Here is a 21,495-nt window from a genome sequence, read left to right as displayed (position 1 = left end):
TCTTGACAGCTGAAGAAGACAGCAGAGGAGCTGAATGATGCTTTGTCTACCAAGGAAGAGATCGCCCAGAGGTGCCGCGAGCTTGACATGCAGGTTGGTTCTATATGCCGTATTTAAGGCTGTTTGACCGCTGGTTTTGTACATCACAGCACAGTGTGCAGGTACTCCTATCGTTTGTCTGAATGACTAGCCTGAAAGACAACACCAGCAGTGGGCCTGGCGAGGTTTTAGAGTTCAGCTGGTTATCACAGTGGCACATTATTAAAAAGTCAGGATGGGAATAACTGACATTAAAGGAGAGCTATGCAGTTTTGGCAATTTCTTTCTCTTCGCTTTTTGCTCGCAGGCTTCTTTATAGAACTCCCCCTACAGCTTCGGAATAGATATTTGGCAGCTCCCCGGTTTGCTTGTGTCTGACTCCTCGCTCGGTCAGTCTGCCGTGTCCTCTTTCTCTCTTCCTCCGACAGTGCTTTCCTAGCTTTCTGCTTCTTTTTTGTCGGCTCAGCCACGCCGATAGTGTGAAAAACTCCATCGCTACCTTGTTAGCCGGTTCTTGAATGGGCGTATGTGTGCACTGCCGTGAAGCAATTCGTTACATCGCTAGACTTGATACCACGCAATCCTTTGTGGCGGTGAGGCCGGCAACTCGCTGGCCGAAAGTTGCAAGGGTGGTTTTTTACCGCTCACAGGCGCTAGGGGGAAGCGAGACGACCACCATTCAACTCGAAAAAGTCATATAACCATTCCAGTGACTCCGAAGCTGTTCAGTTAAGGTAAATTGAGCTTAAAAAACTGCATAGTTCCCCTTTTAAAGTGGATAACTTTATTATTTGCGGCCAGTTATTATGACGGGAACATTTGGTCTTTGTATTCATGGTGTTAAAATACTTCCATCATTTAATTTCCCAAATGCTTAACATATTCATCAGTTATTGGTATTGTTAGTGTCAGGCATTACTCATTAGCCTTTAGCATTTCTATTTGTGTAATAACTGAAAAGATACAATAACACACATGTCCACCCAATTAAGTTTTAATCTTACTTTTGCTGCTATAGTGTGTAACTCTTTTACTATCTTACTGATTGTGTCATACTTCTTATTGCTATTTTTGGTTACATTTTCAAACCAGCTCCCGTTTTTTTGCATAATTACACTATAATTACATAATATCAATACAGCTGATTCTATTATTGATGGATTTATCCAGATTATGAATTCCTATTTTTAACACTGATAAGCTTTTTTAAAATCTATCAGTTGATCATAATGGACATATTTTATTTACATTTTCTTTCTGCTAATGACACAGTTATTGCAGAAAAATGGAGCTGTAATTTAAAGGTTGACCTGCTCTCCTGTTGTCCTCTTCCTGTACTGTTAAATGGGTTTCCTCTTATTTCCTGACTATTTCAACACTGTGTGCCTTGCTTTAAAGGCCCTCCATGTCCAAGAGGAGCGTGATAGACTGAGGTTAGACTTTAATGAGCTAGAAGAGAGGGTAAATCCAAACTTTCTTTTCTTTCTGTCTCTTTTTTCCATTCATGGTGTGTGGCGTGTCTAATAGTTCTGGATTTTTCTGCTTGCACCAGCATTCCCCTTCGGAATCCAGATCCCCCTTCTCCTAGTTATGTGTGCATGTGTGTGTACACGTTTGTGCACACGTATAAACGTGATCCTCTTCTGGGGCACACCAGCCACAACTGCAGCTTTGTGTGGGTGTGTCAGTTGTCACTCCTTCACTAATTACCCTGTGTCTTTTTACCTTGGTGTGTTTCATTGCTTCCCCACAGCAATAGTAAACAGTAAGGGGAAACCAGTAAGGAGTCAAAACTGTTGAATATATGCAAAAACCAAAAAAGTACACATCCTGTATATTACTCATATGTGATATTAGAATTTGTTTTTTAAGTATGTTTTTAGGGAACCGTTTCCTGACTACCTTTCTATTTACGTTCTTCTCTGGTCACAGCTGTGATGGGACATATGCTTGTTGAAGTGAGGGAATTTTCACATCAGTGCAAGTTCTCCCAGAATGCTTCCACTTTACAGTGTTAATGAGATTTAAATGGCATACATTTTACACATTAACATTTAAAAAAAAAAAAAAAAAAGCAGACTTAGCTAGTCTTAACATTCAAAACAAAAAGCAGACATATAGTCTTAACATTCAAAACAAAAAGCAGACATAGCTAGAAGAAAAGTCAGAAATACAGTACCTATTGGCATTTTTTAAAATATATTAATAAACATACGTTACATTCTAGCCATTGCCAAATGAGTTGCTACAAAGCTAATTATGGGGCATATGTGGGGGCGCGTGCGGGGATCACGTAAGGCTTATATAGTGTGGACGCGGCAAGACAGTGTTGACGTTGCTTAGAATTCCACATGGGGCACTGTAGCTTTAATCCTGGCAACTTTAAAAACAGTCACGGTTGAGAAATGATTGAATGTGGTAATGGCTTTCCATGCCGGGTAATTAGAAAATAACCCTGCTTATTAATTTTACAGTATTTTCTCTTCAAACAAATATTAAGATCAGTTCTTGTGTTTTCTAAGGTGCAGCAGACTTGGTAATTAATTAGTATCAATAGTGGCACATTACAAAGAAACAAATCGGCCTCTGCTTTGCTTTGTGTGGAGTTTGATACCCTGTCAGTCACATTGAGAAAGCAACATCAAACCATATGTAGCTCTCTTTGCTATGTTGGAGTTTGTTGGTTTGCCATGTTGAAGTGTGTTTGGTGTGTGCTTGCTTTATTACCAGAATCAATGCTGCAGTGGTATAATCATAACTTAATGGATTAAATGTTGTAAAAAAAAAAGTTACATGTAGACTAAAGTAGCTTGAGGAATACAATTTGAAAACTAATTTGCCTTTTCTGCCTCTCTACCCTCCTTCTTTATCATTCTTTCACTTTATTCTCTGCACCTCTCGCCATCCCTTTTTTAAAATCTTTCCTCTATTTTCCACCTTTCTTGTTATCCAAATCCTTGTCTTCTCCCTACTCATCCAATTCTGTGTATCTCACTACTGAACTATTCCTTTCTGCTCCTTTTTCTTTGCATTTTTTTTCTTTTTGCATTTCCATTCTTTGCCCTCCTTTTCCCTCCCTTCCTTCCCACAGGTGGCAGCCCTGCAAGAGGAGAAGAGCAGTTTGCTGGCAGAAAACCAGATCCTGATGGAGAGACTTAACCAGTCTGACTCCATAGAGGACATAAACAGCCCTGCCGGACGCAGACACCTCCAGCTGCAGACACAACTGGAGCAACTGCAGGAAGAAACGTTTAGGTGTGGCGGTGTTAAAAGCAGAGCAATGTTCGAGTCATTTAAAAACGTGAGACTTGGATTGACTGATGCCGATCCGATTTTTAAAGATGATTATTGTTGGTAATTATTATTTTTTAGGTTGGAGGCATCAAAAGATGATTATCGGATCCGTTGCGAAGAGCTTGAAAAAGAACTCTTGGATGTCAAGTCGCAGAATGAAGAGCTTGCGTCGCTGGCTGATGAAGCCCAGTCTCTCAAGGACGAGATGGATGTCCTCCGGTAAGACGTGGATGCAAACTGTTGGCTCGCAACACACTGAGGTTACCTGAGTAAAGCAAACTAAGCTTAACACGACAAGGGATTCCAAAGGCCTGATGGGAATTTAATGAGTCAGAAAAAAAAGGAGATGATGCAAGACAAGTAATGTATTGCTGAACCACTATCTTGTTATTTCAGACTTCTGTTGTTACAGCTGTGTTGCTACACAAACAGAGCCTTGGTGAAGATTTCCCCATCTCCTTTTCCTTTCTAAATGTAACACCACAAAATGAAAGTGCCCGTTGTTTCCCTCCCCAGGCATTCATCAGACAAAGTGTCAAAGCTGGAGGGCACAGTGGAGCACTACAAGAAGAAACTAGAGGACATGGGACTTCTCAGGAGACAGGTACACAGACAACAATCGGCAGCAATAACTGAATGCATTTACTGTGATAACATCTATGAAATTTCCCTTATAATACATTACACAGTGTCCATTGGTTAGCAAGAAACATTTAGTATCTATAGATATCTTTTACCGACTCATACATGTTTGTTGGTCTATTTGTTAATTTGTAGTTAGATGGCACAAATTAAATTTACACTTCTGTCGCTGTGTTGCAGAATAAGCTTATGGAGGAGAAGAACACATTGTTAATGCAGAGCACCGTCAGTTTGGAAGAAGAGTTACGAAAGGCGAATGCTACCAAAGGCCAGCTGGAGACGTACAAGAGACAGGTACCCAACCCACAGCCATGTTGACGGACACATGCAGTTCTTATTATTTATTTATTATTATTTATATGGCCCCTGGATGTATATTTTGAGAGATAATGTGTTTCCATTAACTTCCCTTTCTCTGCACAGGTGGTCGAACTTCAGAACAGACTGTCAGAAGAGTCTAAAAAGGCCGACAAGATGGAGTTTGAGTACAAACGCGTCAAAGAGAAAGTGGACTCTCTACAAAAAGAAAAAGATGTATGTACAATTTTTGTGAACATTTCATTGTATTAATATAAATACAGGTACACTATACAAAAATTACCCAACAGTATTCGTTTTACTCTGCAAGAAGATATATACACGTTCATGCAAATACAACGCCATACACACAGGGGAGTAGGGTTGGGTATCGTTTGGATTTTTGCGATTCCGATGCCAAACCGGTACTTTTTAAAACAATTCCGATTCCTAAACATATTCTTGAAAAACTGAAAAAAGACATCAAAGAAAGGCTCTTTTTATAGAGTTTATTTAAATTGAAAATTATTTCAATTTAACAATATATTAACGTTTTAAAGTAGTTAAAGTAAACCTAAGTCACCCAACCTACAACTACAATAATTTAACAATAAATAACAGTTACAATATTAACAAGTAACAACATAATAAATGTTGTGCTGGTATGCTAACCAGGGCCCAGTGGGAGAAGATGGCATTTTACAGAGAGAGTGTGATATTTTTACGTCCGTTTCGGAGCGACGGAGGGAAAACATTTCAGTCGCCGCATTAAGTGGAACCAAAATGAGGAACTGAAATTTGAGTTCTAATCTGGTCCGATTATTAGAGGTTGTGTAGGAACCGGTTCCATAGTGGAACCGGGTTTCATTACCCAACCCTACAGAGGAGTGTTTTGTTCAACAGGTAAGAAGAAAGACCATTTGCTGTACGAACCTTTCAAATTCTGCGGTTACTGGAGTGGGAGCTGCCTCTACTTATTTTACGGATGAATTGTGTTGGCACACTGGGAATCTTCATTGCAGACCCTGCACTATTTCTCTCTGTCAGACTTATTTCTGTAAAACTCCTTCACACCTTTCTCTCTCCCTCTGTAGCGTATGCGGACGGAGAGAGACTCTCTGAAGGAAACTATTGAGGAGCTACACTGTGTCCAAGCCCAGGAGGGACAGCTTACATCAGGTGAAATAAGTAACGGTCAAGAGTGGCTAAATCTGACCTAATGCCATTTATTTAAATCAAAGTTTAATCTACTTGGTCGAGCCTAAATAGTTTGGTTTAACCTGTATTTTCGGTGTGTTTCAGGTTTGTTCCCAATGGTCAGCAACGATGGCTCTGATTCGCTGGCTGCTGAGATCACCACCCCAGAGATTCGGTATGAATTTTGAACCCTATGTTTTCGTTTCACTTTTGGTGATTAAAAAAAAAAAAAAAAAAGGTAGTCATTTAGAGCTGTACCAGTGCAAGTGCGTGTGTGTCTGTCTGTCTGTCTGTGTGTGTCTGTATAGTATTGTCTGTAGTGCTGTTGTTCCAGATGGTTTACAGCGTGTTGCTCTTGCTCTTTCTGCTGTTTTAAAGCAGATGAGTTTGGCCTAAAAAGAGCCGTCTCTGTAGCGAGTTATGTAATAGTTGTGTGTGTGTTACATCAGCCTGACTGCTGCTTTTCCAGAGGGCTGGGTTTTCTGCTTGCAGCATACTGTGCCTGAATTTTTGTCAACACTCGTGAACCAAAGTAAATATGGGTTTACATTGAAATCCTCTCAAAGCAACAAATGGGGGGGGGAGTACTTAAGGTAACCCAGTCCAGGCTATACATTACCACCTAGAGGAAGAGTAACAAAAAGTAGTTTTGCCCTGAGCTAATGTCATATCCTCCAAGCTTTCGAAGGTGTAAAATGTTGCAATAGCGACGTTTTATGTGAAATATCTGAAAAGAAGAACTGTGTGTGAAATACAGAATTGATAATGATTCATGCTTATTTATGTCTGTTGGTTGTTAGTGAGTATGGAAAATGTGACTGTGCCGTTATGACAGATTCAACCTGTTGCTTTTATAAGCAACATTTTCCCTTTTAAGCTATAAAACAGCTGAACAACAGCTGGAGATGTAGTTATTCCCTTAATCTACTGCAGAGTAGAAATAATATCTCCCAAAGAAGAAATCTGGTCATATTGCTGTAATATTTTCTCAAGCTGTATTGGAACCTCTTTTCAAGTCTTCCTTTGCCTTCCCTGGTCTAACCTTTGCTACCCAGCACCTGTTAAGTTCATCTTGAAACATTTAGTCAGTTCTCTAGTTGGAAAGGAGTCGGCAGCCACACCCTAAAAAACAGGACAGAAGAGACAGGTTGAGTTCAACACTATCAAAAAACTGAGTCAGTCTTATCTGTTTAGTACTGTTGATGGATTGAAGGGAGAAAGGAAGCATCTCTGCCTTGTCTTTCCACCTGACATTTCTCTGTTCGGAGTACAAAGTTCATCATCAGAACGCAGTCAGTCGGAGGAACGGTGCAAGATAGTGGCTTCTCAGTGGGCGTCTCAAACATATGTTCAGCCCCGGTGAAGACGATGTAGATCCGTTTGACGGTCCAACACTTGCAGTATTACATCAGCATTACAATAGTCTTGTTGCAGCAAATGATTTAGTATTTACTAGACTCAGCCAGCAGATGTGTTGCATATGTTCACATAAGGTGTGTGTGTGTTCCCAGTGCTAACAAAATTACAATGTCACACATGATATTGACTGATGCAGCGCAGTTTATGCCAAAAAGTTACCCGGGACAGATAATAAAAACACCGAACAAAACATGCACTGATGTATTCTCACCGGTGTCCTCTGTTTGTCTTCAGCCATGATGATATCTGATGTAATTTTAGTATGACAACATTGAGGTACATATTTTATATGTTTGTTGAGTACAGGACCAATGTTGGTTGTTTCTACAATTTGCGATCAGTTTATAGTGTTGTTTGGCATTCACACTTGCTTTCGTCCCATGTGTTTGTTGCAGAGAACATTTGATTCGTCTTCAGCATGAGAACAAGATGTTGAAGCTGGCCCAGGAGGGATCAGACAATGAGAAGATTGCACTGTTGCAGAGTCTGCTGGAGGATGCCAGCAGAAGAAAGAATGAACTGGAGACAGAGAACAGGTCAGCAAAGAGCACAGAAACATGCAGGTTGAATTCTTTGTCAAATTTGACTAGAAAAAGCACTATTGCATTTTTCTCCTCCAAGCTTAATATCTTATTCAAATTAAATGAAAATTGAGCAAAGAGAAAATCTTTTGGTCTGTTCATGTAGTTTTGAGAGACACACTTTCAATGAGGGCTGATTTGTGTTTCCCTGTGTTGGAACGTGGATCAATCTCCCATTTTCTTTCCCCATCACAAAGAATTTCTTTGTCTTAACTGGAATTTCAGTCAATGACCTTATACCGAGCAGCCTGCCTCTCTGATGTTTGCTCATTGACGTGTTAAAACTAACTTGTCAAACTGGTCTTTTGTGCTGTTTGTCTAGGTTAATCAATCAGCGCCTGATGGAGGAACAGAGTCAGGTGGAGGAGCTACAGAAAAATCTTCAAGAACAGGGTTCTAAAGCAGATGATGTAAGTAATGACATGTTTGTTTTGCATTCTTGGTGAATAACTCTGATAGCAGTTAAATTGTTGGGAGTCAAATTCCTACCATAGCACACTCAGACAAAGATGGTCTACAAGACTGCAGTACCCTGCTCCTCCTGAAGGCTCAAGGTTTTGGTGTTTTACTATAAAAAGTAACTTATGAAAATGAAAGGCAAAATGAGTTGACAGATTCATTCAGTCACATTTGTTTGTGTGTACACGCTTGTCTCGGTGGATAGGAAACAGCTGAAATCACTTTTGATTTCTTGTTGTTGTAACTAACTCTTTTATAACAACCTATAATATATAACATAACATATAACCTAACCATTTCTAACACCAGTATCCATGATCTTATTTTTCTGTGTGTGCGCCTTTACAAAGTTTTTATGCTGTAGCCATAGTCAGCTCTGATGATAGCAGCAGTAAATTCATTAAATGTTGGTTCACACAGTCGTAAAATCAGCAACATAAATCAGTTCTAGTTCATATTAACATGTCTATTAACTTTTGTTTTGTCTGTGATGCGGAGAGGCAAAAAGATGGACTTTTTCATTGCTCTCTTTTCTATTCCCTGTCTCCTTCAAACCAGTTCCTTGTAGGGGACAACTGGTATTTAGGATGGTTTGGAGCACCTCCCAAGAAGTTTTATGTGTGAGAGAGAGCTTGCATGCATGTCAAACGCCATCTTCCTTTACTGCATAATTAAACCTGATTTTAAATACTAAAAACTAATCATTTCATGGGTTTTCGGTATCATTCCTGCCAGCCTGTGTAGATTTTGCATCCCAGTAGCAATGTTGTCAGTATTGCTTTAATCATATGTCTTTTTAATAATAAGCAGAGAATTCATTATCCCAATTATGAAAGGAATTGCTTAGGAATACCTTTTTATTTAAGCAAAATTATCAGTAGAATTTCACTCAGGTAAGTTGCTGGTGTACCAAATGTCAGGTGCAAAGACCGAAAAAACAGTTTATCACTCATACAGATTATCATATCGGATGTAAAACCATCCACATTTGGCAGGTCTGTGATTCTTGCCAATCAGTGAAATACTTGAAATACAACGTGCATTTTCTTTTCAAATAATGCTCCCCCTGTCAGGCCATAGTAAGTATAACTTTGCGATTCCTGACAAGTTCCTTCTTTTAGACTTTGTTCTTTTAAGGTGTTTTTTTTTTTTCTCGACTTACTGAAACAATTGTGTAACAACTCAGAATGTAATAAACATGCTCATGTGTTATATACGGTACATACAATACATCTTAGAGCAATGCAACAAGAAATCCAAAATACAATCTACTTTTTTTGGGAAAAGAATTACAACTCCATGCATTTGTTACACTGAGTTGTTGCACATTGTAAGAGTTACTTTCTTTTTAGCTAGGAGTCAAATTTCTGCAGGTCTCTTTTTCCTGTTAGAAATAGAGACCTTCTTTAATCAGTCCTTTGGCATCCTGTACATGTTTTCCTTTCTGTAGAAACCCGACTTTCCTCTTTCCTAGATGCAGTGGGATTTCTAGTTTAGAGATGCTCTGCAGATTTCTGCTCTCACGTGATTTTGCTGCACACCACATGGATAGTGACAATGGCTACATAATCAAAAAACATGAACCAGACCACTGCTCTAACTATAACTATTCTTTGTGATTATCCAACCTGGGACCTCCTGCTTACATGTCATACTGTTTGGTTTGAGGACTGCATCACTTCTCTAATTGATTGCCTCATTTACAGTAATTCAAGATCTCTTTTTGTAGTATAATACCACTTTAATAACATGTGTCAATCATTATCTGTTCTACTCTCCCCTCTGTTGGATGAGAAGGGAAATGTGCAAGGTTTTGTTATTTTGCGGTGTCTTTTAATTACAATTTTGAGAGGTCCTTTTCAACCAGCACGGCACACAATGTGGCTGCAACTCCTGCCTTTATCCAGCAGAGTGTCTCTTTGAATGTATCTAGTCGTTTTGAAGACTGAAGCTGTCTCTGGAGGTTGCATAGGTTGGCATATAATGTTATAAAACACATCCTTTTATTTGTCTTTTTTTCAGTCTTCCATTCTGAAGAAGAAATATGAGGAGCACATGTAAGTTACTGTCTTACAAACCTGTGTCCCCATGTTTTGCTGGGCCAGGATGACAAAACTTGATTTAAATAGATTTAAAATGTCCTCTTCATTCATTTCTGGGATGCTTTTTATGAATTATTAAACAAAACTAGGCCTTACAAACCGTTTTGACTCTTCATCAGGGAGAAAGTACGAGAGTTGAACAATGAGTTACTGAAGAAGAATGCCTTCATCGATGAGATGGAGCCGAAATACAACAGCAGCTGTGAGTTTGAAGTGCAGTTGCAGCCTCTTGACCTCCATCCTTTCTTTCTTTCCATATGTTATATCTTTTTCTATATCTTCTTCTATATCTTTTCATTTTTCAAATTTGAAATGATTTGAGATGCTGTGGTACAGATTCAACACTGAGACAAAAAACTGTATTTTTCAACACGTTGCCAAGGAGAAATACAATATGCCAAAAACAAAACAGGACATAACATGTTTGTTGTTGCCTCTCAGCCCAACGAGTGGAAGAGCTGGAGGAGGCGTTGAAGAAGAAAGATGAAGACATGAAACAGATGGAGGAGAGATATAAGAAATACCTGGAAAAAGCCAAGAGTGTGAGTATATTCTCTTTACTATCTAACATGTGAATTATCGTTTGCTCAGTGTATTGTTGTAGGTGTGGGTCAACAAGCAAATGTATGTGATGTGGTTGAACGTGTCCTCTACAGGTGATCCGGACCCTGGACCCCAAACAGAACCAGGGTTCAGGCCCAGAGGTCCAGGCCCTGAAGAACCAGCTGCAGGAGAAGGACAGGATGTTGCACTCATTGGAGGTAATCAAGGATTTGAAGAGTTGGATGGTCTGGTAAGGAAAGGGGTGAATCGGGGCTTCTGACAATTGGGAAAACCGGGGTCCCCCTTTGTATCTTATCAACGACATTTCTTTCCGGATTGTTCGGCCCCCTCTTTTTCACCCGGATGTCCGCCACCTTTGTTTCCTTTGTGTTGGCGTTGAAACCCCGTGGTTTTTAAGGACTATGGTTCGTCCTCAGATTCCCCCGGGAAAAATTCAACAAATACTGACTATTGCCAATCTGGAAAAAACAAATTTTGAATTTAAAATTCCCCCAAAAAACAATTTCCTTCTGGGGCGATTTGCGGGGCAACCCCAAAAGAGATTGGTTTGGTTTTAAAGAAATGCAAAAATCGGGCAAGTTTTCCCCCCACCCCGTTTTGTGTGGCCTACCAATTCCCTCCCAGCGCGTGGAGGACGGTTGGCAAAGAAAGACTCCTTTTAAAAAACCAAGACGTTAAAGGGGGGGCAGGATGTGTGACGACCTTTGGTTTGTGGAGATCAGAAAGATCGTGGGGTTTTGGTTTGGGGGGCGCGCCATTTGGTTGCGGATGTGCGTTTTTGGAAAGAGGGGGGAGTAAAGGCGGAGCCACGCCCGGGGGGCGGGATATCAGTTATGGGGGGCTGACGAGTTGGGAGAGTTAGCAACGTGCTCTCCCTATTAGCAAATTTCCGGGCAATGTGGTTGAACTGCTGCTGGATTTTCAAGGTAAGTTTTCTTCATGGTTTTTTAAGAATTTTTTTCCCCCTATGTCAGGGTTTATATACAAAAGGTCACGTTGCAAAGAAAATGTATTAATTTACCGAACTTGTCTGAACGTTAGCTTGCCGTTTAGCTAGCATGGTAAAATGCAAACTAATTTTTTTAATCAAAGTTATTTCTTGTAGTTAAACGTATGTCACGAAATAAAACGGCGTTAAAGGCTTATCTTTATTAACGCTATTACACGTTAAAAAAGTTTCTTATAACTTTTGGCTAACGTAAAAAACCATAAGGCCCAATAATGTGTATGTTGCCCTGTCAGTTTATTTTGGGGTTTTAACCTTGACCTTTTAAAGAAAATGTTACCCGAAAAAGCTCCTTTAAAAAGTTTTTTACACTAAAAAACAAGGAGTTTTTGATCTTTTGGTTTCCCTGGAAAATAATAAAGTAGTTAATTAGGTGCAAGTATTTAAATGGGGGGGCCCCAATTAAAGTTGAGATTTTTCTTTTTTTTAGAAAAGAGTGCTGGAGCCACATGGGTTCACCCCCCAAATGCCCCAAAAGAAAGAAATTAAAATAGTTCTTTTTTTTTGTTAAAATTTTGTAAAAATTAAACTTTAATCAGATTTTTTTCAACTAAGCAAGGAAATAAGCTTTTAAAAATTGGTAATCAAGATGCTGTTCATTATTTTTTTCATAGTTTAAAAAATTTGCTTGCTGGTCTGCAGGGGAAGAGATTTTCCCCCTTTTCTTTTCCCAGTCCCTAAAGGAAAGCTTCCGGACGTCCCCTTATTCACTGTGGGGGAATGCCTGGAGATGTAAAGGGCGAAAACCCGTCGAGGGATGACGAGAACCTGCGCACCCCCACCTCAGTATCCAGGCATGTAGCAAAAGGGTTTGTAATTTTAAATGTAAAAGCTGTATTTTATTTTGGTTTTGTAATGTCCCCCATTTCACTGAAATTTAACATGGACAGAGATTAAACGACCTCTTTTTACAGACTTCTTGGACAGTTAAGTTTCCCTTTCCCCTTACCCACAGAGTGTTTTTGTGTGGAATTTACTTTGAAAAAAGGGAACTACATTTTTAAATTTCACTTTTTAAAAAATCTTTGTGTTTTTTAATGTTTTTTTTTTAATTTGATGCCCTTTCAATGTGAAAAAAAGGTCTTCTAAAGCACTTTTGTTGTTTTTCTAAAGTAACTAGGTACTCCAGCTTTGTAGTAACAAAAGACTTGGAAATTATGATTTGTAATTGATAAAAGTGTTTTTCTTTTTTGGTTTAAATCCATAATTTACCATTTTTTTTTTCGGGGGTATTTTGACTTTTTTGGAAATTGAAAACATAGTGCTGTTTAATCGTGCGGGCATTGTAAACTAGCGAGATCAAAAATTGAAAGGAGAAATTAAAAAACTATTAAAATCGTAAAAATATAAATCAAAAGTATCAGGCATTTTTTTAACTTAGTTTCTGCATTTTTAAAGTAGAAACTAAAAACCATACAGGACGCAATGTCAAAATTTTTAAATTTTTCCAGCATAATTACAAAATACAAAATCCCTTTTTGGAAAAACCAAACATACTTTAAATTGAAAGTGGGATGCTAGATTTTTAATTATTATTTTTTTCCATTTTTATTTATAAAAGTTTTAAACCACAAAAAATACTTAAAGTTAACTATCCCCTACAAACTCAGCAGAAAACAATCAACCAAATAAAATTTAACCTCTAAACCCCCCAAGGCCAAAAAATTGGTCCATCCTTCCCCGCAGAAGAACTGAACCAAAAAGATTTTCTGCTTTTTTTCAATCAAAAAACCCTTTGAGAACTTTTGGGCGTGGCAACCTTTTCTGTTTCCCCACCAGATGAAATGGCACCAAAAAAAAGCGCTCTAAACCAGGTCTTTTTTGGGGGGCTCGCTCTTTCAGTTTTCAGTGGGAACCTTGTGTTACAGTAAAAGAAAAAAAGTAGTTAAGGCACTGAATCACAATTAAAAATTTTTTAAAATATGGCTATTTATGGAACAATAAGATTTTTTAAATTTAAAAATCTTTGTCTCTAAAAAAAGATCTTCCCCAAAGGTGAACTGCAAAATGACTTTTCGTGGTTTTCCCTTTTCTGGGCTCTCCTCCCCATGTTCACAACCATTCTTCACCCGGGCCCCATCAAAAGGAATTGTTTGGACGAAATTATGTTTCATAAACCCAAAAGGGTTATACATCAATTTACAAAAAGGGCCCCATCTCTGTTTATTTAAGAAAAGTTTAAAATTTTTAATAGATTAAAACAACCCCAACGAAATTTTTCAAAAATTCTAATTGTTTTATGGCGCCCTTTTTCTAAAAATTACCCCCTCCCCACCGGGGACCTCCGTTCCAAAATCAAAAGCGCTCCCCCCCGCAGCTTTTGGGGGTTTGGTGAGGTGATGCTGGGTGGGTGCGCCGGGCGAGGGTTAGGGTGCCGGTAACCTCTCGCCCCGAAAGATCCGCAGCCCCGACTGGGGGGGGGTGCGCCGGCCCCGCCCTGGGCGTCTTTCGCCCCCCTGGGGGAACGTTTTCCCAAACTTTCGGGATACTATATTTGACTCAAAAGAAGGTCTACGTTTTAGACAAACCCCACCGAAACTCAATGGGGGTTATGTCGACACACGCGTTTCCCCGATGATCTAAACCCCCGGTAATAGGTTTATGAAAATTTAATATAACGTAGTAATCAGGCTTTGTTTTAAGCAAAGTTACCTAACTGCGCATCGTAAGCATCACCACCTATTTCAGATCAAAAGATCACAGGCGGATCGTTGGGGAGACGGTGCATACCCTGTTTTCGACTGTAAATTATTTTAATAGTTTATAATAGATGTATGCTTTTTTACGGTCGCATAGCCTTTTTAGTTAGCCCCCAGCTTCTTAGAAGGGCAAACTAGAACTAGCTAAATGATTTAATTTAATCTAATGTTGGCTAAAGAAAAACTGTATTTAAAAAAAATATAATTTTTCTTTCCGGAAAACTGAACTGCGTTCCTTTTGGGTCTTGCCGTGCAACCACCCGAACGAATTTTATCCGACCAAATGTCACAGCCACGCGATGGAAAGTAGTAAAACCCCAAAATGAAGTTTTCGTGCCATGGACAAGCTTTGCTAACACTCTGTCATGATTGACAGGCCGAGAACTGTCAATCACATCATAGCCACGCCCTAAAACACCCCCGGCTTTATCGCCTATTTTAAAATCAACGAGAACGTAATTTCAAAAATGAATATCATTCTGTATTGCAGAATACTTAGAACTAGCGATCGAGACCATAAACTCACTATGAAGATGTTTACTGAGGTAATAAATCAAGTGAGAAGTGGCTCATTTCTCCATAGACTTCTATTGAAACCAACCTCTTTTGCAACCACGCGTGTCGCCCTCTGCAGGAATTCAGATAGAATGCAGGTTTAAGTTACTTCCGCAGTGGTTGCACTTTTCGAAACCGGATGCTCTGTCCACTCATATTAACGGTCTATGAGATAACCACAGACTGAAAGAGGAAGCCTGTTTAAGTGTGTGAAAACACAATGACAATAATTGCACAACAGTGTGTTGTATCTTAAAAATACACTTGCATTGCTTCATTTCTTCTTGCTTCTTTATGTTTCCTCCAAACAGAAAGAGATGGACAAGACAAAAAGCCAGAGAGATTATGAGGAGAAACTGATTGTGTCAGCCTGGTACAATATGGTAAGAATGACCTGTTCAGCCTAAAACTGTGATAGATTTTGACCAGTGTCCTATTTTAATTGCGGAACGACTTCTTGTTACCTGTAAACATAGAACCTTAACAATTAGGCCTTTTAATCAATTACATTGAGTATCTTAAGGGTCTTAACTCTTTGTCGGACCAACAAAAACATTCTCTAGGATACTGTGATGTGCGTTTTTCACTGTTATCTGCTCTTAAATTCACCAAACGAGTACATGATAATGTATATAATCATTCAGTTGCAGCCCTATATTAATACATAGCTGACCCAAGAAATAGTTGTGAGCCGTCACCAGCAGTAACACATTAAACAATAACCTAAGACACTGATAAACATACTTACCTACACATTAATTGTCCAGAAAACAATTGGAGTCAGTTGGTCCTTTGAGAGACTTAACATTACACTTTTTTGTTACATATGGCATTCCACGTTTTTTTTATGTGTTAATTCAAATGCGTATGATGTTTTTATAATACCTGTTTTAAGTGTAGGTCCAGTACTGAATGGAATAAGAAGTAATCGTCAATAGGAAATGATGCAGGAAGGCATTTTAACCACTAGAGGGCAGCTCATGCTTTTCTTTTTTATAAGCTTAACATCGTTTGCTCTGACACATTTGATCAATAGCTGGTGTTAATGTTCATGGGTCGTTAAATTGGTACTAATATTGTGTTTGAGCTAATTTGCTTTCTCATGCATCAAAATTAGTGCACTGATGGTAGCTCTAAGTCTCTGGTGACTTACTTACTTTCTCTGGTACTCTCACGCAGGGCATGTCTCTGCAGAAGAAGGCGGCTGAAGACAGACTTGCCAACACCGGTTCTGGTCAGTCCTTCCTGGCCCGGCAAAGACAAGCCACCAGCACACGCCGCTCCTATCCGGGCCACGTCCAGCCAGCTACCGCAAGGTAGATGGCAGCAGGGCAGAAAGATACAACAAATCCCCTGAACTTACATACAGTAGATGTGCCTTTTTTTGAGGCACACTATTTCCATTTATTTCTAATGGACGTTCTTGTTTTCCTGCATTCTGCCTATTGATTTTCTGTTTGTTTGTTTGTTTTTTTCCTTCTTGATCAGATCCATGAGGTAGAGATGCCAGGCAAGGCTGTCCAAAATCTAAGACTAAGCATATTTTACCCTGACCGCTGTGATGCCAGGCTCCTACCCTTTAAACACCCCAGCATATTTGATAGGGCCTGACTAATCACCCCAAACATTTTCTCTTCCTTCCTCAACCTGTACTCTGTGGCAAACTATTGTCAGGCAGGCACATCTGGTCCCCAAGGCAGAGAAGAATCTCATCTTCTTGACAAGTTACTGACAATTTTTTGTTTAGGGGAGCCGCTCTGCCTGTTCATGCAGTATTCATGCACATATCTACCTGTCATAGCAATTGAGGTTCATCTTGTTTCTTGAGTGGAGTTGACATGCTCTGTCCTGTTTTATCTGTTTTAACTCTCAGCAGCCATTTTTATTTACAAGTGTCAAGTGTTTGAATTGTAATTCCTTTTTAAGTGGTGATACGTTGCCTTTCTGCCGTGTTATGTTTTTGATTTTGGAATTTAGATGCAGTATTGAGCAACAAATACTTTGAGGCATAGGAAGATGTGTTGTCATCATATGTAAATGTTCCATTTACGTGCTAAATGGCCTGAATGGTCTCTAATAGGGCGACATGAGAAAAAAAACATGGAGAGGAAAAAATAGGTAACTGTCTGCTGGTAATAGTGTAGCATTAATTGGGAATGGTAATTTCCCCTGGGAATATTTAAGTAAGTAAAGTAACTTCTTCAGCTGTTTGAAGTGGTTTAAGAAGCTGCAATCCCCAGCTAGGTAGATTGTGGAAAAGGTTAATATACAACATAACTGTGTAGAATGGTTTTCATTATGTTTCTTAAAAAGAGCCAACGTCGAGCAATGTTATACAGGGTTTAACTTTACCAGCATTTACCAGGTTGTCTCGGACGGCACTGTATGTGTCATAGTGTTAGATTTAAATGTATGTTGCACAGTATTTGGTAACACTGCAGGCGTCCCTCTTCACACTAGACAGAAAGATGTGTTGAAGTCACAAGATGCTTCCTGAGTTTTAGATCCTGGGACTGTGTTTTGAAAAGGGATTGGGTTTGTAGATTGCCCGTTGTGGCATTAAAACAACAAAGAGAAGGCGTTTACTCATTGAAGCAGACTTCTTTTTCATATCATTTTAGAATCAGTTGATTGCTATCATTGTCAAAAGGTTTTTCAAGGTTTGTAAGAAGGTGTTTTGATAAGCACGACACAGAATTGCCCATGCCACTTTAAATAGGAATCTTGAATAGGCATGCTTGTTGCAGCGGTTCCTGTCCTTTCTGCAATCCATTTGTGCTTCCACTCTGTTTACATTGTCATTGTTTCTAAGGCACATCATGAATGATTTCTTCTTAACATGACAGACGTTTAGAAGTCTTGGACTTAACCCTGTTCGTTTGCTGTGTAAATGTTTAAATCATGCTCTGGATGTCATTCTAACAGGCCCCGCCGTCTGACCGTTATCTCTCTCTCTCTCTCTCTCCCTCAACAGCAATGTCACTGCATGACTGGCACACCAACGAACTGGCCAAACGTTGTGTGGCTCAGCCCTACCTGTTTTTGGCCTGCGCTGGCCCCAGGCTGGGTTAGGCTAAGGCACACGATGCATGAACTACCTGCCTGCCTACTGTTTGCATGACTTTGCATTGACACGACTTGCAAATAACCAGCGCACCAGCAGCAGCATGAGCACTAACAACCGTTTGCAGTGTCATGCATTGTATCCTCCAGACAAGTCTGGGGGGGCCAGCAATTTAGCTCCTTTCCAGTTCCTTGCTTTTCATATTCTCCTGCTCGTTGTTACCCTCTCCATTCCTATACTATTCTCCCCCTCTCTCCCCCTCTCCCTCTTTATGGACACGCCACACCGCATCAAGTCTGTTACAATTCAGCTGTTACAAACACCAAGGACAGGGGCAGAATATCGCAGTAGTCTGTCAATCCAGCAGTTGATCTCCCAATATGCCTTTTCTGCAGTGTGTAACCTGGCTGCTTCAGGGTACCTCAGTGACATATTTCCACACATGTGTTTTTATTGACATGGTTGGAGGAGAGTCTGCGTAGAGCATTAGCGTTGGAGAAATATTTGAGAGGTGCGACCTGCAAATCAGTCTGCATGACAAAAAAAGTGTGCCGGCTTGTCCTCAACATGTTGCTAGATGGCTTCTTAGAAGTGGTTTTACCTCAAGTATTAGTGAGTACAACAAGGAGAGCTTATGGGGCATTGCTGTGATGCCCTGCAAGCATTTGGACAGTTTGCAGTAGGATGGCAAGAATAAGTGTTTTTAAAATGAATAACATTGTTACAGGTATGCTTTTATACTGGATACAAGCCCCTATTAAGCCTGCTTTCAGTTTTTCTTTAGATGGAATTTAGGACACTTAAATACATTTTACCACAAAACGTGAACAAAAGTCAATAGAATAATTGCCTGTTTTATTGGAAAATAAGGATGTAACTGTACATTAGCTCACGTAAGCTAATGTACAGTACTTTTTGTTGGCTTGACAAGGCCAACTATTTCTAAAACGTTGACAGGGAAACCATTGTAAAGGATAAAACCCTTATTCAACACATTTCGGACAGTTCACACTATAGTAACTGTAGCATTTCTTTCACAGTGTTTCAGTTTTCAAAGTGTTTCAGTGTTCCGTTAACCCAACCTAACAGAACCGGTATGTGAAAAACAGTTTGGGCATTAACAGAAAAGGTTTTATAGTATCAGTAATAGGGAAATTTACCTTAGTGTTAAATAAATGTCTTATTTAATTTATTTACAGAGCGTCTTAAAAGTATGTTGATAAAAGAGTAAGAAAGAAAGAAAGAAAACAAACACCTGGGCCTAATGATATGTGCATATTTAAGTCATAATTGCATACATTTTTCAAATGAGAGATTGTTTAATCCTCAAATTTAGTGCCTTTGTTTAAAATACAATAAGAAAACAAGACTGGCTGGTCTTTTAAAGACTAAAGGCAGAAAGGCATGCCACATTTAATTGTATTGTGTTATTTGAGAAAATAGAGAAAAAAACAATGCCTTAGATGAGCTTTAATCTCATCTACATAATACATTTCTTGACCGAAAACTTTTATTCAAATTAAGTAGACTTAATGAGGGCTTTTCTTCTTTGTATTTTAACCTATTTTACTCATAAATGTTATATTGTTTAACCTTGGATTAATTCATGCCATGCATTTTTATCTTAATGGCTTATTTATTCTTTTGCCGCTTGTACAGCAGTGTTATTATTATTATTATTATTATTTTTTTATAATATCAGTAGTATTATAACAAAACCACTTATACTGTTACAATGGATAGGAAGTTTCCATACATTAAAATACTGTTAAATACTTGTCTTATGCAACAAAAGGAGGAGATGGTAAAATAGTGTAGTGGCTGTCTCCATTTAATGAAAATGACACAAAGGTTATTACCGGTGTCATCTGAGACCAGTGGAAAACAGAGAAATGGTGCAATGTTCCATTTACCTCAAGTCTTTTCAGGAAGAGGAGTTTCTTTGAAAACACGTTATGTTTGAAACGGAATGTTTTCTCATTAACAAAAAAAGCACATTTTTAGACTTTTAATTCATTGTATTGTGAATTTACTTTGACCCTACAAATGATTTTTTTCCCAGTGTTTTAGCGATAGCAACAAAGACGCCGGCCGTGTTCATGGGAAAAGGCCTTATAGCTGTTGGGCATGCGTATGTAAATGCATTAAAATAAACTGTGGTCAGATGTTTGGATAACTTGAATAAACAAGGATTCTACATTTTGGCATCAAATAAATTAGATTTCTAGAAGTGAGCTGTGAAATCACATTTGTGGTATGAATTAATTTACAGAGTGATAAAGTTGTGATGCTTTGTCCAGCTCTCTACTTGTTTCTGTCCAAATCGGTTTTGTAAACCACTTGCCATTAACATTCAGCTGTAAGTTCTATTACACAGAAGTCTTTTAACCGTCCATCCCCACGAGTCATTGGTTTGCTAAGAAATCTGTATATATTGGAACCCATCCACATTGTGGTTGACCTGTTTTTTAAGGGATATTAGGGAAACATTTTCTGTTATTTAATATCTTTCTAAGAGAAACCTTTTATCCCCCATCAAGTCAGCCACTGTAGTTTGTTGCTCATTTGTGTCTGTGTATATACTTAGTATTTCTGGCAAGTAATGAGTAACGCGGGAAAGTTTATCACAGTAATATAACCAGAAAAACTGGCTTCAGAAGCTAGCTAGTTTCTGCTATTTTCAGACCTAATGCCAATTTCCTCTTAACAAAGAAGCAAAGGTGACATTCAATATACTGTTCAAGCTCTAACCCCAAATATTTCCTTGATATTCATGTTTGAGAACAAAAGACTGAATGAAGTCCTCATCTGAAAACCTGATCATAATTCGGTGTATTACTTATATGCCTCAGCTAAAGAAAGTACACAGTGCGTTACTTGACTGCTATATTGCAATGTCTAAAGTGTATTAGAGAGATGACACAAACAACATGAGGAATATTATCACTACGCGTGCAGTGTTTGCTGTATTTTTTTACTCATTGGAAAACTTTTCTTTACATATTGAAGTAGCAAATAACCTTCCATTTGCCAAGTTTTATATTGCTTGTATACAAACACACTATGTACATATTAATTGTGACAGTGGTAGAGGAGGTGTCTGGCCATTTGGGAATGAGATGAGTCCCATGTCATAGCATCTGTCCAATGAGGACCTGTTGATGAAAATGTGCTTCCTGCATTGCAAAACTTGGAAATTACATTTTAAATAAAGCTTGTATAAAACCGGCTGTCTGTTTTTCTAATTTGTACAAATCATGATGACCGGTGTCAGCTAAAAGATACCACAAGCATCCCAAGTTGTTCCATGACCTCAAATTCCATTGTTTTCACACAAAATTATTTTTTTTATAATCACAATGTATTAAATGACAATGTTCAAAGGGGTCAAAGAGAATCATCACCTGAATGTGAAGCTTCCCCCAGCGTTACAGAGCTTTAGCTGCCCAAAGCCCCAATGTGTGCTTCTCATGTATCAGCATACATTTGGGTTTTCTAACTATCTGGATGAAAAGAAACCTTCCATCCACTGAAGGATTTAAAAATCCTTTCAAAGCTGCATCTGTTTCCAAATCAT

At 38.9% G+C, this 21,495-nt stretch overlaps 1 protein-coding gene across 7 annotated transcripts in view; it reads left to right on the top strand.

Annotated features, from left to right (window-relative positions):
• Positions 1 to 21,144, top strand: part of hook3 (hook microtubule-tethering protein 3) — a 31,754-nt gene extending 10,610 nt beyond the window's left edge. Inside the window, exons 8-27 of one of the 7 annotated variants that reach the window (XM_032540121.1) lie at positions 10 to 93; positions 1,438 to 1,500; positions 3,131 to 3,294; positions 3,412 to 3,552; positions 3,850 to 3,937; positions 4,156 to 4,269; positions 4,399 to 4,509; positions 5,367 to 5,451; positions 5,575 to 5,644; positions 7,284 to 7,424; positions 7,792 to 7,879; positions 7,991 to 7,996; positions 9,951 to 9,985; positions 10,150 to 10,232; positions 10,472 to 10,572; positions 10,687 to 10,791; positions 15,166 to 15,237; positions 16,034 to 16,170; positions 16,343 to 16,351; positions 17,829 to 21,144. In XM_032540121.1, coding sequence (XP_032396012.1) covers positions 10 to 93; positions 1,438 to 1,500; positions 3,131 to 3,294; positions 3,412 to 3,552; positions 3,850 to 3,937; positions 4,156 to 4,269; positions 4,399 to 4,509; positions 5,367 to 5,451; positions 5,575 to 5,644; positions 7,284 to 7,424; positions 7,792 to 7,879; positions 7,991 to 7,996; positions 9,951 to 9,985; positions 10,150 to 10,232; positions 10,472 to 10,572; positions 10,687 to 10,791; positions 15,166 to 15,237; positions 16,034 to 16,170; positions 16,343 to 16,351; positions 17,829 to 17,844 — 1,713 coding nt within the window. In that variant the 3' untranslated portion in view covers positions 17,845 to 21,144. The other 6 variants (XM_032540124.1, XM_032540125.1, XM_032540122.1 and 3 more) reach the window with 6 other exon arrangements.
• The last annotated feature ends 351 nt before the right edge of the window (positions 21,145 to 21,495 follow it).

Source organism: Etheostoma spectabile, chromosome 16 (genome assembly GCF_008692095.1).
Source record: "Etheostoma spectabile isolate EspeVRDwgs_2016 chromosome 16, UIUC_Espe_1.0, whole genome shotgun sequence".
NCBI lineage: Eukaryota > Metazoa > Chordata > Actinopteri > Perciformes > Percidae > Etheostoma > Etheostoma spectabile.
The sequence above is the reverse complement of the archived record's forward strand: the minus strand, read 5'-3'. Positions and strand labels throughout refer to the sequence as shown.